The 17,433-nt window shown below is 38.6% G+C and overlaps 1 protein-coding gene across 7 annotated transcripts in view; it reads left to right on the top strand.

Moving 5' to 3' along the window:
• Window positions 1-17,433, top strand: part of ITPR2 (inositol 1,4,5-trisphosphate receptor type 2) — a 485,861-nt gene that overhangs the window by 121,399 nt on the left and 347,029 nt on the right. For all 7 annotated transcript variants that reach the window (XR_003413010.2, XM_053226056.1, XM_027035788.2 and 4 more), the window contains 3 exons: window positions 3,085-3,129; window positions 13,365-13,516; window positions 16,587-16,686. Coding sequence is in view for 6 of the 7 variants with exons in the window: in XM_053226056.1 (XP_053082031.1) it covers window positions 3,085-3,129; window positions 13,365-13,516; window positions 16,587-16,686 (297 nt within the window). In the remaining variant the exon portion in view is untranslated. The remainder of the gene's footprint in view (window positions 1-3,084; window positions 3,130-13,364; window positions 13,517-16,586; window positions 16,687-17,433) is intronic.

The raw sequence follows: 17,433 nt of genomic DNA, 5'->3' as shown, positions 1-17,433 counted from the left end.
TTTGTCTAAACCTAATTTCTGGCCATCTTTTATGTCCCTACTGTTGTTTTATGTTTTGTCTCCCCTGCTCATTGTCCTCAAATGAATGTGTCAGGTGTTTTAGTTGATTTTCGTGGGGTGTGGTAACCTCTATATACACAGTTTGTCAGCCGAGCAAAACTTTATTTTGTATTATCTTTGATTATTGCTTGTGTATTCTGTTAATTTTCTCTTTCCTTTTTCAGGACGCTGGTCATCTGTTAATTGATATGCCCTTCTCTGGTCCTCCATGGCTATTTTCCTTTTCCTAATTTTTAATTCTTTATATCTTTCCTCTGTATTGAGAGATGCCTGTTTATTTTTTTTTATCCCTCATTTCCTATAGCATTTTTACTGCTGTCAACATGGAGTTTAATTTTATATTCACTTTTCATTTTTAGTGAATGAAATCTTTCTTAATTTCTTTTTATAATTCTTTATATTTAATATTATTATTTATGTAATTAATTCTGTGTTATATTTTAGCTTGTTGTGTAGTTTGTTGTCTTTAAGTAGAGGAAATGTTTACTTATGCTTTCTTGAATATGCCAAACCATTTCCTGAAAATTTATTTTGCATTATACCATAGAAAATATTCAGAAAGGCTCTGTAAAAAGAATTTCCCCTTCTAACATGCTTTTTAATCAGTCCCATGTTGTTGTTTTTTTTCCTTCCTTCCTTATTATCCTCAGTAAGTGGACTCTGTGCAGAGCCAGATGGATTGAGTAGATGGTCTTTTTATTCTATTTTTTATTTATTTTATTTTTGCTTTAATTTTAATTTAATTTTATTTTAAGTTTATTTATTTTTGAGAGAGAGAGAGAGCATGCATGAGTGGGGAGGGGCAGAGAGAGAGAGAGAGAGAGAGAGAGAGAGAGAGAGAGGATCCCAAGCAGGCTCTGTGCTGTCAGCCCGGAGCTCAATGTGGGGCTTGAACTCATGAACTGTGAGATTATGACCTGAGCTGAAACCAAGAGTCGGATGCTTAGCCAACTGGACCATTCAGGTGCCCCTTTTCATTCTATTTAAAAAAATATCTTTTTAAATTTTTATTCATTTTTGAGAGACAGAGAGAGAAGGAGGCGGGGAGAGAGAGCACGAGCTGGGGAGGGGCAGAGAGAGAGGGAGATGAAGAATCTGAAGCAGGCTCCAGGCTCTGAGCTGTCGGCACAGCTGTGAGATCATGACCTGAGCCGAAGTCGGACGCTCAACCGACTGCGTCACCCAGGTGCCCCCATTCTATTTTCGAAAATTCTCAATCCTTTTTCAGTCTTCAGCTGAAGGACCGACTGAAGGACACACTGCAGTGCGGGTCTCAGGCCCAGCAGATGGCGACTCTGTGTCCCTGGTTTCTCCTGCACTTGCTTCTCTCTCCTAGTCTCTGCTATTTCTACAGTGTTAGGCAGTGTGATTCCCACATACAAAGCCACAGTTCTTTCTCTTCTCTTTCTTCAGGCAGTGCTTCTCAGAAAGCCCTTGGCTATCATCTGTTCCCTTGACTTTCTGCCCATTTGTTTTCTGAGCTTTGTTGCATCTCGATGGTCATGGAAAGACAGAGGTAGTGGGACAGTGGATGGGAGTCTGGGGAGACCAGTCTCCGCTCAGTCTAACAATGGCTCCTCAGCGGTAGACACTTCTGTGTAGGTTTTTGGTGGGCAAACACTTGGGGTCTCTGAGTGGATGGACAAACAGTGGGAACCACAGCATGTATCTTACTTGTGTTCACAAGGCTGTTAGCTTGAAGCGAGGTTGAAGAATGCCAGGAGATAAAAACTGGAGAGGTATCTGCTTCTCCTCCAGCATCGACTATTTTGTAATTGCTGGCAATTCATGGTAGATTTTGGTTTAGGTTGTTTTTCAGTCTTCGTTTTTGATGGGATTGAGATTTTTTTGCTTTGCTTTGCTTTCTTCTTGATCTTTTTCAGCACCTTCATTGATATTTGGTACTAAGTAGAGAGGACATTCCTCAGAGCCACTAGCCAAGTGTCATTCTGAGAAAGACTCTTGATCTTACATTTTAAATGGTGACTTTATTTTTTTTTAAGTTTCTAAAATTTATTTATTTTGAGAGAGAGAGAGAGAGAGAGAGAGAGAACTGGGTGGGAGGCAGAGAGAGAGAGAGAGAGACAGAGAGAGAGACAGAGACAGAGAATCTCAAGCAGGCTCCCTGCCACCAGCACAGAGCCCGACGCGGGTCTCAAACCCATGATCCGTGAGATCATGACCTGGGCTGAGACCAGGAGTCGGCCACTTAAGTGACTGAGCCCCTTAAATGTAGACTTTATGTGGTTACATGTTACATACACTAACATATTCATAATGAAGTGGTTAAAATCGAGTGAACAACTCATTATTTAAATAAAAACACCTTACAAGTCTGTTGTTTTACAAATTATGAGCTGGTTATTTCAGTACAATGCAGACATCCTTTTGGGACTGTGTCATCAGGTGGGAGTCAGGAGGTATGGGTTCCAGCCAGTTGTTCACATCTCCAGTCAGGAGGTATGGATTCCAGCCAGCCGGAAATATGTGGATTAACACTCAGCATTTCTAAAACTCATCAACCTCACTGGAATGACCCCTAAACCCCACAATACTCATTCAATAGCCCTCATATCCAACATATATATCTGGTATATGGCTCTTCTTTTGCTTGATTTTCTTTTCTTATGTATAGAGCACGTGGAGCATGATCTCGGATCATTGTTAAGACTTTCCTTTGGTCTAATTTGAAAAACAGAGTTGTTGGTTAGTGGGAGATTTTGCGGTGGGCAAAATGATGAACTCTTTTGAAGGCTTCCTCAGAGGGTGTGAGATCGTTAGCTCTCACTTATGCAAAGATGTCAACTGTGCTAATATAAACAAAAGCCATAAACTTGGCATTTTAGCTCATGTCTCCTGCAGCTAGAACTTGAAGGTAATGTTTTAAATTGTAATATTTAGTGATGGTTTCTTTCTTAGGCTTTTTTAATATTGAGTTTAGTTAAGGATACAATAGTGCATTGAAGATCATTGGTCTTGTTAATGTGCTGTTAATAGCAATTCAAAACTGTTTTTTTTTTTTAGCTTAATCCGGATTATCGAGATGCTCAAAATGAAGGAAAAACTGTGGTGAGTGGAATTGTTTTTTCCCCAACAAATTCCAAAAATATTGTGCATATTTTATATGAACAAATTGAAAAGTTAATAGAAAATTTGAAGACTAGGGATTCTGAGAGATTCTCTGACTAGAGGCTATGAATCACAGATAATAAGTAAAAGATGATGCACTAACATTATAAATAGATGTCTGGTAATAGGTATTTAGGGAGATTTCTGGCAACTTGGAGGCCATTTATGATGGAGCACTGATGGCCATGGGCATCTGGGAGGTATGGTGGGTCTGGGTTTACTTTTCATAAGTGCATAGAAATTAGGAAAGACAAATTGAATTATGGTATGATGATAGTAAAAGGGCACAATGGGACAATCTTTTCTGATTAAAAATAATTTGGGTTCTATTTACGGGGAGAAATTGAGGCATCAAACAACTATATGACTGATTTTTCTGATATTATGAAGCATGCCACTCAAAAAACATCTCAATCTTATTTAAAAGCCAATTTTCATTAAGATATTTATTATTATTCAGCCTGCTTTTTCATCACTGTTGTAAAGACGATGATGTTACGAGGACAGTAGGACTTAATTCAATAGAAAGTTCTGAAATTCAGGACAATTTGGTGTGATGCAGACAAAACCTGGTTGGTGGGCTGGATAGAAAGGTGTATCTATATAGCTATATGTATTTTCAGCAATTTAGCTAGATATTTGGATGTAAAATAGACACAGTGTATAATTTAATTTTCTTAGGAATTTGGCAATCTCTTTTGGAATTGCTAAGAATGATTACTACAGCATTCAAAATTCCACCTTTTGACAGAATGAGTTGAAATGTTTGATTGAAATGACTACTGTCTTTGCACTGGCCCTCAGCTTTATGTTTTATGAGGATATTGATATGAGGGAGGTGAATCAAATCAGAATTTCTGGACCTGAGTCAATTCTGTTTGACTTCTTTCTCCATCTGACTATCAGGTTTACAACAGAAGTGAAACTGAAGTATCAGGTCTTTGGCCCAACGAGAACTTTAATTTGTGTCAAAATGTCCTTAAACATAGAAGTAGGCTTATTAAATGGGTTGGGTCATTTATTTATAATTCAATTTTCTCCCCCTGTGTGGATTCTTTTCTCCTTGGTTTTCAAAAGCTAGCCCAGGATTGTTGGGTTCTTCTTTCCCCATGATTTAGAAAACGCCATCCATAACCATGTTTAAAAGCTGAGTCTTTGGTTCTTACTATAAGCTGGTCGATGGTCTCTTGCCAATGACTTCCAGGAACACACCAGTTCTTAAATGGGGTTAATTGCACATTGCATTTACATCCAAGGGAACTGTGGGGCCTCTCAGAGGGTGCTAGAAAGAACCTATGGTAGGAATTGGGCTTGTACAAGATGACTTGGGGAGGATTTAAAGAAGTGGGGCTCACTGTGGATAAGAATGCTGGCAGGAGGAGGAAGTATCTTAATACATTTTTATCTATAGGGAGGGTAGATGAGAGCCAGGCTAACGCTGTGAGTGCTAAAGAAGAAGCACTCATTTTAGCTAGGGGAAAGGGATATCGAATCATTTTTATGGCTTGGACAACATTGACATGTTGTCAGTATTCAGATATGATTATGGAGCAGTGTTGTTTTGACGTGATCCATCCCGGGCATGGAGCGGCCTTGTCTGATGTTGGTGTTCTGTGAAATCGTTCACGTTCGCAGGAGGACACCGTGGCCTGGCTGTGAGAGTCAGGGTGCCCTTGGCAGCACTGAGCCTGCCCGATCACACCAGGCCAGCTGTCGGATGTCAGGAGTTGCCTTTCTCTTTCTCAAGGTCTTTTTTTATGAGATTCTATGTGACTTCTTCAGCCAAGGGAGTTCTGCTTCTAGCACCACTGTTAACCTGTACGGCCTTGGACATGTAAGATAGCCTTCCTGAGACTCCATTTCCCACCTGACTAATGGGATGAGGATGCTTGCCCTACATACGTCACCTCTGTGCCGTGAGGTTAAAATTCAATCAGATAAAGGGAAACTTTTTCAATAAAAGATATTTGTAGGCTAAAAATGTACGTTGTTTCGATTAAAAGGGCATTGCATCAAACTTCGAATTGTGCAGTTGAATTACATCTCTTTCAGCTTATCTCCTTTCAGCTACATGCTGTTTGGTGATGCTTCTGATGCTTCTGGGCAGGGCTGAGTGGGAGAGAGAGAGTATGAGTGATAGGGTATGAAAGCAGCACAGAAAATATAGGTAATGAATCCATGGTGAAGTTTGCTGTTTGCACCCATCAAGCTTTTAGTTAGACTTCGTAGATTTGTTTCCTTCTATATTCTGAGATACAAGTTCTTCATTCACCTCTGAAGGTGAGAAAGAGTACTTTTCTGTGAAGCAGTTGCTACCAGCAGCACTTTAATTGCATCTGACACAGGTGGGTCTGCTTTGCTGTGGAAGTTTACGACTGGATCTCGTCTGCCATCTCAGAGAGATGTCCAACTGGAGACATTTGATTTCATCTTTCTTCTATCCTTCATCCCTAGCTTGAAAGTAAATAAAACTGAAGATATGGAACACTAAAGCTAACAATATGGCTTCTCATGTTATAGACCATTTGCCACCTAGCAATAATTATGTTTCTATCTAGAAAAGAAAACAAAGGAGCAGTTAGAGCTTAGCCTGTGAAAAACGAAATCAATTTCCCCAAACAGAATGCTATCTCACCCCAGATCTGGGTTCCAGTAATGCTGAGTTCACTGTGACCATGCTAATTATTTTCTTTCCAAATTTTCCCTTATGTTATCTATTTAATATCCAGTTAATATTTTTTCCTGTAATTTAGAAACCTTTATCAAAATGTTGCCTTCCATTTTTGAAGTTTCAAAGGTTAATGCATGGTGCCACTGAAATGCGGCGGTGTGTGTCAGAGCTCCCATTAAGACCCAAATTGCTGTATTTATTCTACAAAGGAGCCTATTATTTCCAATCTTACAAATGTACAGCATCCACAGGGACCCTGTAAACATTGGAACTGTGTCAAGCCCAGCTGGGAACCTGACAGTCATTAGTTCCTTCTTGAAAGGCTGCATCTTTTCAAATGGCTCTTTGAAGGGGATTTTTTTTTTTTTTGGAATAACACCACCCATTTTCACATTACCGTATTGATGTGGAATGTGATCTGATTTTTCAAGGGAGTGTCTTTTGTCGATGCTGGGGTCTCTCAATTTCAGCAATATTGATATATTGGCCCAGAAAATTATTTGTTGTGGGGGGGCTGTCCTTTACATTGTAAGATGTTTAGCAGATCTGTGGACTCTGTGTATTAGATACCAGTAGTGGTCTCCCCTGCCCCCAGTTGTGGCAACTAAAGATGCTCCTGGAAATTGCCAAATGACCCCTGCTGCGGTCCAAACTCTCTGCCTGTTGAGAACCACGTCTTTGTGCACAGACACACATAAATAGCAATGTTCTAGGAACCATGATACTTAGCTGAAATGTATTTGAAAATTCTGTCTCATAGACTTTTTTTGGTGGTGTGGGACCAGATTATGAACAAAGCCCCCCACTTTTCCATGAGTTTTTACTCTATATTCATCAATGGTAAGGTGATAAAGAAAAGAAAGGAAAAAGAGTCCTCATAGGAAATAGTTTAAGAGTAACAGATTTTTAAGGAACCATGCAAGAGAAGTGTCTGCAGCTTTAAATGGCAGGGTTGTGTCTGTTACATAAAGTCAGCAGTGAGAGCCCTGGAGAGTCTGACCAAGAACACAGATGCCTGCACATCATTATGCTTCCTTGGCCGTGGCTGCACACAGGTCTGCATCAGCCCTGAAAATGCATACATTATTTCTTACAGAATGTCTCTGGCTCCTAACAACAGATTGCAACGTGATGTCTCTGCTAAAAATTCGATGACTCACAAATGAGTCAACAGAGAAGGTGTTCCAGGAGGCTAACTGCTGTGTCTCCACTGGCAGCCCCAGGACCGGAGGGAGAAGCCGGGTGAACCATTAGTTTACTCGACTGGCTTCTCCTAAGGGGATTTTCTACTTGTAGAACCGAGATTCTGTGTGCCTTTTCTTCCAAGTAAAACTGCTAGTTTTATAAGAGCCCAGCAGACTAGGTTAACATCCCGAGGCTCTGCATTACCTGAATTGAGAATATTTTGGATACCTAGCTGATATTAAATCTAACACCTGTCTAAGCTCTGTTGTACCTTACATGTATTTTCGTGACACAAGAGGGAGGGCATTGCGCTTCTGTAATTCTGTATAGGGAACTAGTGTTTTTGTGCCTTTTTTCTTACTTAAAAAAGAGGTGGGTTTATAAACAAAAGCTATAGGCACACAATTTTGAACAGAACTGCCTTCATATTGTAGAAATATAATATTGATTTTTATAGATCTTATTGATCTATAGATCTCATCTTTCAGTCTTATATATTGAAACCTGATCCATACATTTAAAAGATTGCATACTTATAACTCATTATTCATGTATTATTTTCTACAGATTTTGAGGGGCTGCCTTGAACTGTTTATGAAGGAGAATTTGTTAAGCAAATTATCAGAGTGCAAGAGATAAAAAGCAGAATGTATGGCATTGCTTTAAAAACTGCTATGGATGTTAGAAGTTCTTTTCACACATAAACAATTGTTATGCTACTTATAAATGGAGTTTATCTATGTTATGCTATGTTTATCTGTTATGCTACTTATAAATATATATAAGTAATATATATAAATATAAATAAATAAATATAAATAAATATAAATATAAAAAATAACACTATGTTATGCTACTTATAAATATGCTGCTTATAAATATCTATGTTATCGGTGGAGTTTATCTATGTCATTCTACTTATAAATGGAGTTTATCTCCCCCCCGCCCCAGGAACCTATACCTTTAGGGGTATAGTTGTACATTCCACTTATACTATGTAATTAAAACTAAACCACAGGTCTTAAATAGTATGAATAATACAGAGTGACCTCTTTTAATTAGCCCTAATCAAGGTTTTTCTATGTCTGGCAAAAATTTTATTGTTCATTATAAGAGTGTCAAAATAGAGAAGTCCCTGACTACTCTTGTTTGGAGCCCCCAGAGAGGTATACTAAAGGGGGTGTGGTAGGAGGGCAATCTAGGAACCTGGATCGGCTTTCTTTTTGTAAGTCTTGAAAATTAGTTTTATGAACATTCCAAAAGGAGAGTGTATGCACTAGGGTTTGACTTATATTAAATGAACTCACAAGTGACTGATGTATAAACCTCCATGCCACCTTCCAGTTGCTAAGTAAATAAATATAAATCCTTTGGTTAGTTAGTGTATTTTCTTTGAAGGGAAAATCCATAGCAAAAGCTAAGTTATAATTGGAAGATTGGTGTGCAAGAGGCTCAGAAAATTTGATGACAAATATTCTTTTTAGGGATATGGTATTCCACCAAAAAGACAGGAATATTCATTTTTTGCATCTCTGCTGGCAGTGATGAGAGAAACTGTTCAATTTTGTTCATTGAATCTCTGCTTATTTAGGTTACATGATCCTCTTGTAGTAATAAAGACTTTCTTCAAACAGGGCTCAATATGATTGATTAAATTTTATTTTCCTTAATTAAAGTCATATTTAATTGTGTCTTTCTAATAAAACACTGAAACCACTTGTTGCACTTGTTCTCAAATCCCTTTGCTTCCACATTGGAAGAATCCTTTGGATTATTTCTACAAATGACTGATCTTGTCCGTTGTTTCCGTGTTCCTACGTTATGAGGCAGTCTTCTCTCACATGTATTAATTAACATTCGTTATGTTGGTGGTTTTCTCTTTTGGCCTTAATAGCATTATAGAGTATAGAAAAAAGCTCTTTTGTGATATTTCTTTGTTATTGTAATGCTCCTGGTCTGTTTCTCCCCAAGTTTGCATCTTATGAGGACATAATTAAAACAAACTTCCTTTTCTTTCCTTTAGAGTTATCACTTCTTGTGTCACCATTCCAGGGAAAACTGGTTCTTTGCCACCCATGTCTCCGTATAACACCTGGGTTTTCCTGTTGAGCTACATGACAGTCATCAGAGAAACAGCCTACTTCTGACTTCCTGCTTCCTTCCCTCCCTCCCTCCCTTCCCCCCTTCCTTCCCCCTCTCCCTCTTTTTCCCTTCTCTTCCTTGTTCCTTTCCCCTCCCTTCCTCCTTCTCTTTCACAACTTTGTCGATATGTAATTCACATACCATAAAGCTCTCCTATTTAAAAAATGTAAATCAGTGTTTTTTTTAATACATTCACAGAGCTCCAAAACTATAGCCAGTATCTAATTCTATAACATTTTTATTATCTACCAAAGAAATCCTATATCCGTTATCAGTTGCTCCCCATCCTCCCCTCCCTAGACCCTGGTAGCCATGAATGTACTCTCTCTATGGATTTGCCTAAACTGGACATTTCATATACGGGCTCATACAATATATGACTTTTTGTGTCTGGCTTCTTTCACTTAGCATAATGTTTTCAAGGTTCATGCATGTTGTAGCATGTATCTGTACTTCATTCCTTTTTATGACCAAATAATATTCCATTGTGTGCATATGCCACATTTTGTTCATCCTTTCATTATTTGATGGGCATTTGGATTGTTTCCATATCTTGACTTTTATAAATTCTGCTGTGACCATTCATGGACAGGTTTTGGTGTGGAAATGTATTTTCATTTTTCTTGGATAGCTACCTACAGTTAGAATTGTTGGTCATACATTTAACATTTTGATGAGCTGCCACACTCTTCTTAAATGGCCACACCATTTTATGTTCCCTCAGCAATATACGTACTGTTACAATTTCTCCACAGTCTCACTAACACTTGCTATTGTCTGTCTCTTTGATTATAGCTATCCTAGTGCATTTTACTAATTAGTAATGATGTTGAGCATCTTTGCATGTGCTTATTGGCCATTTCAATATCTTCTATGGAGAAATGTCTATTCAAAACTTTTGCTCAATTTTAAAAAAATTTTTATTTAATTTATTTTTAAAATTTACATCCAAATTAGTTAGCATATAGTGCAATAATGATTTCAGGAGTAGATTCCTTCATGCCCCTTACCCATTTAGCCCATCCCCCCTCCCACAATCCCTCCAGCAACCCTCTGTTTGTTCTCCATATTTAAGAGTCTCTTATGTTTTTGTCCCCCTCCCTATTTTTATATTGTTTTTGCTTCCCTTCCCTTATATTCATCTGTTTTGTCTCTTAAAGTCCTCATATGAGTGAAGTCATATGATATTTTTGTCTTTCTCTGACTGATTAATTTTGCTTAGCATAATACCTTCTAGTTCTATCCACATAGTTGCAAATGGCAAGATTTCATTCTTTTTGATTGCTGAGTAATACTCCATTGAATATATAGCACATCTTCTTTATTCATTCATCCATCGATGGACATTTGGACTCTTTCCATACTTTGGCTATTGTTGATAGTGCTGCTATAAACATTGGGGTGAGTGTGTCCCTTCAAAGCAGCACACCTGTATCCCTTGGATAAATACCTAGTAGTGCAATTGCTGGGTTGTAGGATAGTTCTATTTTTAATTTTTTGAGGAGCCTCCGTTCTTTTCCAGAGTGGCTGCACCAGTTTGCATTCCCACCAACAATGCAAAAGAGATCGTCTTTCTCCACATCCTCGCCAACATCTGTTGTTGCCTGAGTTGTTAATTTTAGCTATTCTGACTGGTGTGAGGTGGTATCTCATTGCGGTTTTGATTTGTATTTCCCTGATGATGGGTGATGTTGAGCATTTTTTCATGTGTTGGTTGGCCATCTGGATGTCTTCTTTGGAGAAGTGTCTATTCATGTCTTTTGCCCATTTCTTCACTGGATTATTTGTTTTTCAGGTGTTGAGTTTGGTAGGTTCTTTATAGATTTTTGATACTAACCCTTTATCTGATATGTCATTTGCACATACCTTCTCCAATTCTGTTGGTTGCCTTTTAGTTTTGCTGATTGTTTTCTTCCCTGTAGACTTTTGCTCCATTTTTAATTGGGTTGTCTTTTTTTAAATTAACGTTTATTTGTTTATTTTGAGAGAGAGAGAGCGAGCGAGCGAGTGCTGGGAGGGGCAGAGAGAGAGGGAGGGAGAATCCCAAGCAGACTCTGTTCTGTCAATACAGAGCCCTACATGGAGCTCGAACCCACAGACTGTGAGATCATGACCTGAGCTGAAATCAAGAGTTGGGCTCTTAACCAGGCACCCTAATTAGGTTGTCTTGAGTTGTAACTGTTCTTTATGTTCTTTATATATTCTAGGTATAATCCCCTTATCAGCTATATGACTTACAAATATTTTCTCTCATCCTGCTTTTTTCTTTTTTAAGCAGACACTATTTTTAAGAGCAGTTTTAGGTTCATGGCAAAATTCAGTGGAAAGTACACGTTCCCATATGCTCTCTGCCACCACATAATCACAGCCTCCCCCACTATCAACACTTGGCACCTGAGTGGTACATTTGTTACACTGCTCAACATACTTTAATGTATTATTATCACCCTGAGTCCATAGTTTACATTGGGTTCACTCTTGGCCTTGTACATTCTATGAGTTTTGATAAAAGGAGCCACCATTTGACATGTATTCACTACACATACATGTATCCACATTTATCAGACAGGATAGTTTCACTGCCCTAAAACTCCTCTGTGCTCTGCCTTTTCATTCCTTTCTCCCCCCTACTGTCTGGCAGCTATTGGTCTTTTTATTGTTTCCATAGTTTTGCCTTTTTGGAATGTCATGCAGTTGGAATCATACAGTAGGTAGCCTTTTCAGTTTGGCTTCTTTGCTTGGCAATACACATTTAAGGCTGCGTCATGTCTTTGTGGCTTGATAGCTCATTTCTTTTTAGCACTGAATAATATCCCACTGTTTGGATGTCCCATAGTTTGTTTATCCATTTGCCTACTTATAATGTACAGTAAGTTTTAAGTATGCTTTTTTTCTGATTAATAAACATAGTTTGTGCTTACTGAGTAGAAGCAACTATTATGGGGGGTCAAACTATCTGGGGAGAGTTTGCCAGACCCCTGCCTTCGTTCAACTCTGAATTGTGGTCTCTGTGGAAGACATATAAGTCAAAGATGACAGGAGCTACCAGGTGCTTCTGGGCTATGTGGGATTTAACAGCTCACAGCCCTGCTCCTGCTGAGGAACGCTGGTGATTCCTCTGCCCGTTCACATTCAGTGGTGCTACCGATTTGCACACCATTTACAGAAGACATCAGAATGAAACCACAAGGGAAATAATATTCACAATCTTGGGATGGAACTTCGAGTGAATGTTTTGGAATGATCAGCTGTAATATCTCATTGTCATAGTGGCCATTAAATAACCGCGTGTCATTGGGCACGGCCTGCTTTCATTTGCCTTTGGAACACCACTTCTCTTGTCCACTTTTGTTCAACTTCCTGTGACAGTACAGTGATACTCTTTCTCTTCTCTCATTTTTGAATTTTGTTTCTTTTGATAAATATGTATACTTATAGGATGCGTGTACTTACCAAGCTTCTATTACATTTGCTCTACCACATTTTGGTTTCTTGTGCCTCATCATAGTCTTCCACAGGGACTGAGACTTGGTTTAAGTAGAAATATGTAATTACCATTCTTGTGTGGCCACTTGCTTAAGAGAGGGTGTACTAGAAATGTTGACTGAGTTTCACATCATTGTGAAGACTTCTTTTGTGAAGATCCCACTTTATTTCACTTGATATGCCACGATAGTATGTTTGCAGATTTAATGAAACAAGTTGATGAACTGAATGGGAATATTGCTGTTGATTGCTTTTCTCTTCAGGATAATGTCCCAGTTATGTTTTGGAAATTAGTCAGGAACTTTGAAACACTACCATGTTGACTCTTTAGTTTTTGAAATCTGGATGATTCAACATACTATGTCTTGTCTGTTCGTCTTAAATGTGGAATGGTTAAAACTACTCTGTAACTAGGTTTAAGACAAGGTAAGGGAGCACAACTCTTATGACTGTTAGTGCGTTGGTTATTTGCCCAGATCAGGCCTTCCCTCCATGAATGTGTGACTTATCACTTGGTAATAATTACCTCTAAGATTATGAGGCTTCACCTGCCCTTTTTGGATGATGTAAAACAGACATCTCTATAATCCAATGAAAAGACGCTGTTCACATTTAAATCCCACCTTCTGATTCATTGAAGAGTTTAGGAAGAAACCTGACAAAAGTAGGTAACTTTGTTCCTCTTCAACAGAGAGATGGAGATCTTCCAACTTCAAAGAAGAAACGCCAGGCAGGGGAAAAGATCATGTACACTTTAGTCTCAGTACCCCATGGAAACGATATTGCATCCCTCTTTGAACTGGATGCCACAACTCTTCAGAGAGCTGACTGCCTGGTCCCAAGGTAAAAACAATTATATGTATACGGCTAAATAAAAACATTTCTTTGAGTGATTGTAGTGGGAGGTAAGGAATGAAAATACAATGTTAATGGAACTTTTGTGATATCAGTGGAGTAAGCATAAGTGAACTAGTGTGTAAAAATCATGCTTCTCTTGTGAGAAGATTAACATAGTTTGTTTTATTCTCATAAATAATTAAAATGTGCAGGACCAAAGAAACTGTGAAAAATTCATGACGATTATTTATTCTTATTACTGGTATGGCCTTTGCTTTCTAACATGAAAAATAATCTAGGGGAATTTCTATTAATACTTATATCATTTATTTCTATTATGTCAAATTTCAGATTTCATTCATTCATTCATTCATTCATCCACGTATTCATTTCTTTAGTCATTCAGTCAACAAACCTTTACTGAACTTAACAGACATTGCCCTTACCACTGGGAAGTGAACAGTGAACAAACTGGTTCTATACTTAATTTCAAATGAGGAATAGAGACAATAGAAAAATAAACATAAAATACCAGAGCAGGTAATAAAACTGCTTTGAAAAAAAACTGCAGAGTTGTATTAGGTATTAGTGTTCAGAAATGGCCTCTCTAATTTAGGACATTTGGGACCTAAGTGAGAGAGGGATGGGGAAGTGGAATTGGTAATGAGGTAGCCAGAACATAAAGTAAGAGAATGTCTTACCTTCTTTTTTTTTTAAGTATTTTTTTTAAATGTTTATTCATATTTTGAGAGAGAGAGAGAGAGAGAGAGAGAGAGAGAGAGAGAGAGAGAGAGAACACAAGCAAGGGAGGAGCAGAGAGGGAGGGAGACACAGATATCAAAGCAGGCTCCAGGCTCTGAGCTGTCAGCACAGAGCCAGACGTGGGGCTTGAACCCACAGACTGTGAGATCATGACCTGAGTTGAAGTAGGACACTTAACCAATTCAGCTACCCAGGAGCCCCTGTGCTATTTTACAGTTTTGAAAATCAGTCTCTATTGCACCTGCCTTTATGAATGAACAAAGTCATGATGCTGATTGAGACTCTCTCTTTCCTGGAGCCCCTTGGCATTTTATTTGGGTTTTATTGGTCTTAATGCTTTTTGCCTCCTGTTGTAGGATTTATTTATGTCTTATATTTCCTACTTAACTCTCAGCAGCTTGGAGGCAGAGAACTTATCACAATGCTTTTGTTTTAGCAGGTATTTTATACATATTTGTTAAAGAAATGATAATAATAAAAGGTCACTAAGATGATAATGTTTGAGTTGGATCAAGTTCTAGCTGTCCTTTCTCAGTATTCCCTCACAGTTCATACACAGTTGGTTCTGTTTTTTTTCCCGGTACACTGAAATAGCAAATACCGAGCCATTGCTCCTAGAAGACATGAAGGATTAGGTTCCTATGAGCCTCTGGTCACAATATTTTCATCAGTCAATAACACGTAATCTTGTGCTGTGTGTATTTTTGTTTAAAGGCACCTTATTTTTTTTTATCTATTGTTGAATCATTAACGTTAAACTAACAGTCATCAGCACCGTATCATGCCTGAATGAAGCTTATCTAACGTAAGTATTTTCTCCATAAGGCACATCACAGTCTTGTCCTTAGGAACACTGGACAGCACTGCAGCACTATGCCTGAGGCTGTTTTAAACAGCAGACTCATCAACAAAAAGCACAGAAATCTGGAAAAACATGGCACTGGATAGATCATGAAAAGGATGCTTATTTATAGTCGGAGCAGAAACGAGATGGCAGAGTGTTGCCTTGTTCAGCCTCACTGGAAATGTGCACAGTGGGGACTCAAATTTTTTGCCATGTCCAAGAATGATTTTGTTCATGTCCAAGAATGATTGCAAAAGTGCCCTGACTATTGGTTTTGGGGTTACAAATACATTTTAGGGAATAGGTGAATTCACAAGTGCAGAATCCATAAATAATGAAGATTGGCTGTATATACTTTTTTTTTTCTTCCTAAGGCCACTACTGTATTTTTTTAATTATTATTTTAATATATAATTTATAGTCAAATTGGTTTCCATACAACACCCAGTGCTAATCCCAAGTGCCCTCCTCCATGCCCATCACCCACTTTTCCCTCTCTTCCAACCCCCATCAACCCTCAGTTTGTTCTCAGTCCTTAAGAATCTCTTATGGTTTGCCTCCCTCCCTCTCTAACTTTTTTTTTCCTTTCCTTTCCCTCCCCCATGGTCTTCTGTTAAGTTTCCCAAGATCCACATATGAGTGAAAACATATGGTATCTGTCTTTCTCTGTATGATTTATTTCACTTAGCATAATACCCTCCGGTTCCATCCACGTTGCTACAAATGGCCAGATTTCATTCTTTCTCATTGCCAAGTAGTATTCCATTGTATATATAAACCACAACTTTTTTTTTTTTTACTTTTTTCATATTTATTTTCAAAAGTAAACATGTTGTTAGAGATGCGATGGAAGAGGCATGGGGATACAGAAGGGTACTAAAATGCTGGTGTTTTCCCTTTTGCAAGCTAACAACTGACCCACCCTAACAGAAAAGATGAAGGTTAAAAGAAGAAATCTACTTGTCAACTTTGACCAAGTTCTACATGAACAGTTGCCCCCAAAATCATAATGAGAGTCTCTCACTGAAAGAATACTTTTGCACGCAAATGATTACGCTACAGAAACTACGATCAGATAGCTGTGTTAACTGACATGGCCACTCAGTCAGTGGTTCTCAAATCAGCATTGCCTGGAGAGGCAGCTAAAATATTCATTGTTGGCCCTACGTTTGGAGTTTCTGATTCAGTGAACTGGGATGAAAGCCTCAGAATTTGTATTTCTAACAAGTGCCCAGGTGATGCTGTTACCACTGGTCCAGGGACCACACTTTGAGAACTACTGGTCTAGGTAATAATACCACATGTTTTGAAGTAGTCTTTGGTTCAGAACTTTTTCCTTAAACCAGACTGACCTATACTTGAGTCAACTAGTCTTTAATATATTCGTATCATCTATGAAACTATTAAATATGTTAATATATAAATGTGCTAATTTTTAATCATCTGTTTTTTGTATTATTTTGCTTTTAGGAACTCATATGTTCGGTTAAGGCATTTATGTACCAACACGTGGGTAACAAGTACCAGTATCCCCATAGACACAGATGAAGAGAGGCCTGTTATGTTAAAGGTAAATGTTTTTAAGAATTGTTTGATGTTTTTTGAAGTTTATTTATTTTGAGAGAGACAGAGACAATGTGAGCAGGGGAGGGGCAGAGAGAGAGAGGAGACAGAGAGAGAATCCCAAGGAGGCTCCGTGCTGCCAGTCCAGAGCCCAATTCGGGGCTGGAACCCACAAAGCTGTGAGATCGTGACCTGAGCTGAAGGCAACAGTTGGGTGCTTACCCGACTGAGTCACCCAGGCACCCTATGAGAAGTGTTTAATTTTTAGACAAATGTTGTATGATTAGGATCAGGGGGTGATTGACATGTCCCTTACAATGTGTCCTTACCAATATTAGAGATTATTACAAGTCATTTCCTCAAGTGTTCATTTTGCCAGTTGCTTAGGTAGCTGAACTAAGTGGCTTGGCTGCAGTGGGGCTGTGATTCAGGAGGATGCTAGCACAGATACCAAAAGCGTGGGAGCAGCATGTAGAAAGGGGAGAAGATTCCAGGAGTACATTCTCTCTATTCTGTTGACACTGAAGCAAAGGACAAGTGTGCAAGGATGTGTTTCTAGTGGGCGTTGGGAGCAAGGCAGGAATGGGCATGGAAAATCTGTGTGTCCCTTCAGTCTTTCATAGTGGATGATGCAAGTGGGAATTATTGCATTTGGATGATCTATTCCTGTCTTGTATTTCTTTTTTTTAAGTATTTATTTATTTGTTTTAGAGAGGGGGGTGAGAGTGGCAGAGGGAGAGGGAGAGAGAATCCC

This window comes from Acinonyx jubatus, chromosome B4 (genome assembly GCF_027475565.1).
Source record: "Acinonyx jubatus isolate Ajub_Pintada_27869175 chromosome B4, VMU_Ajub_asm_v1.0, whole genome shotgun sequence".
Lineage (NCBI taxonomy): Eukaryota > Metazoa > Chordata > Mammalia > Carnivora > Felidae > Acinonyx > Acinonyx jubatus.
Note: the sequence above shows the minus strand (reverse complement) of the source record. Positions and strands in the feature narration are given on the sequence as shown.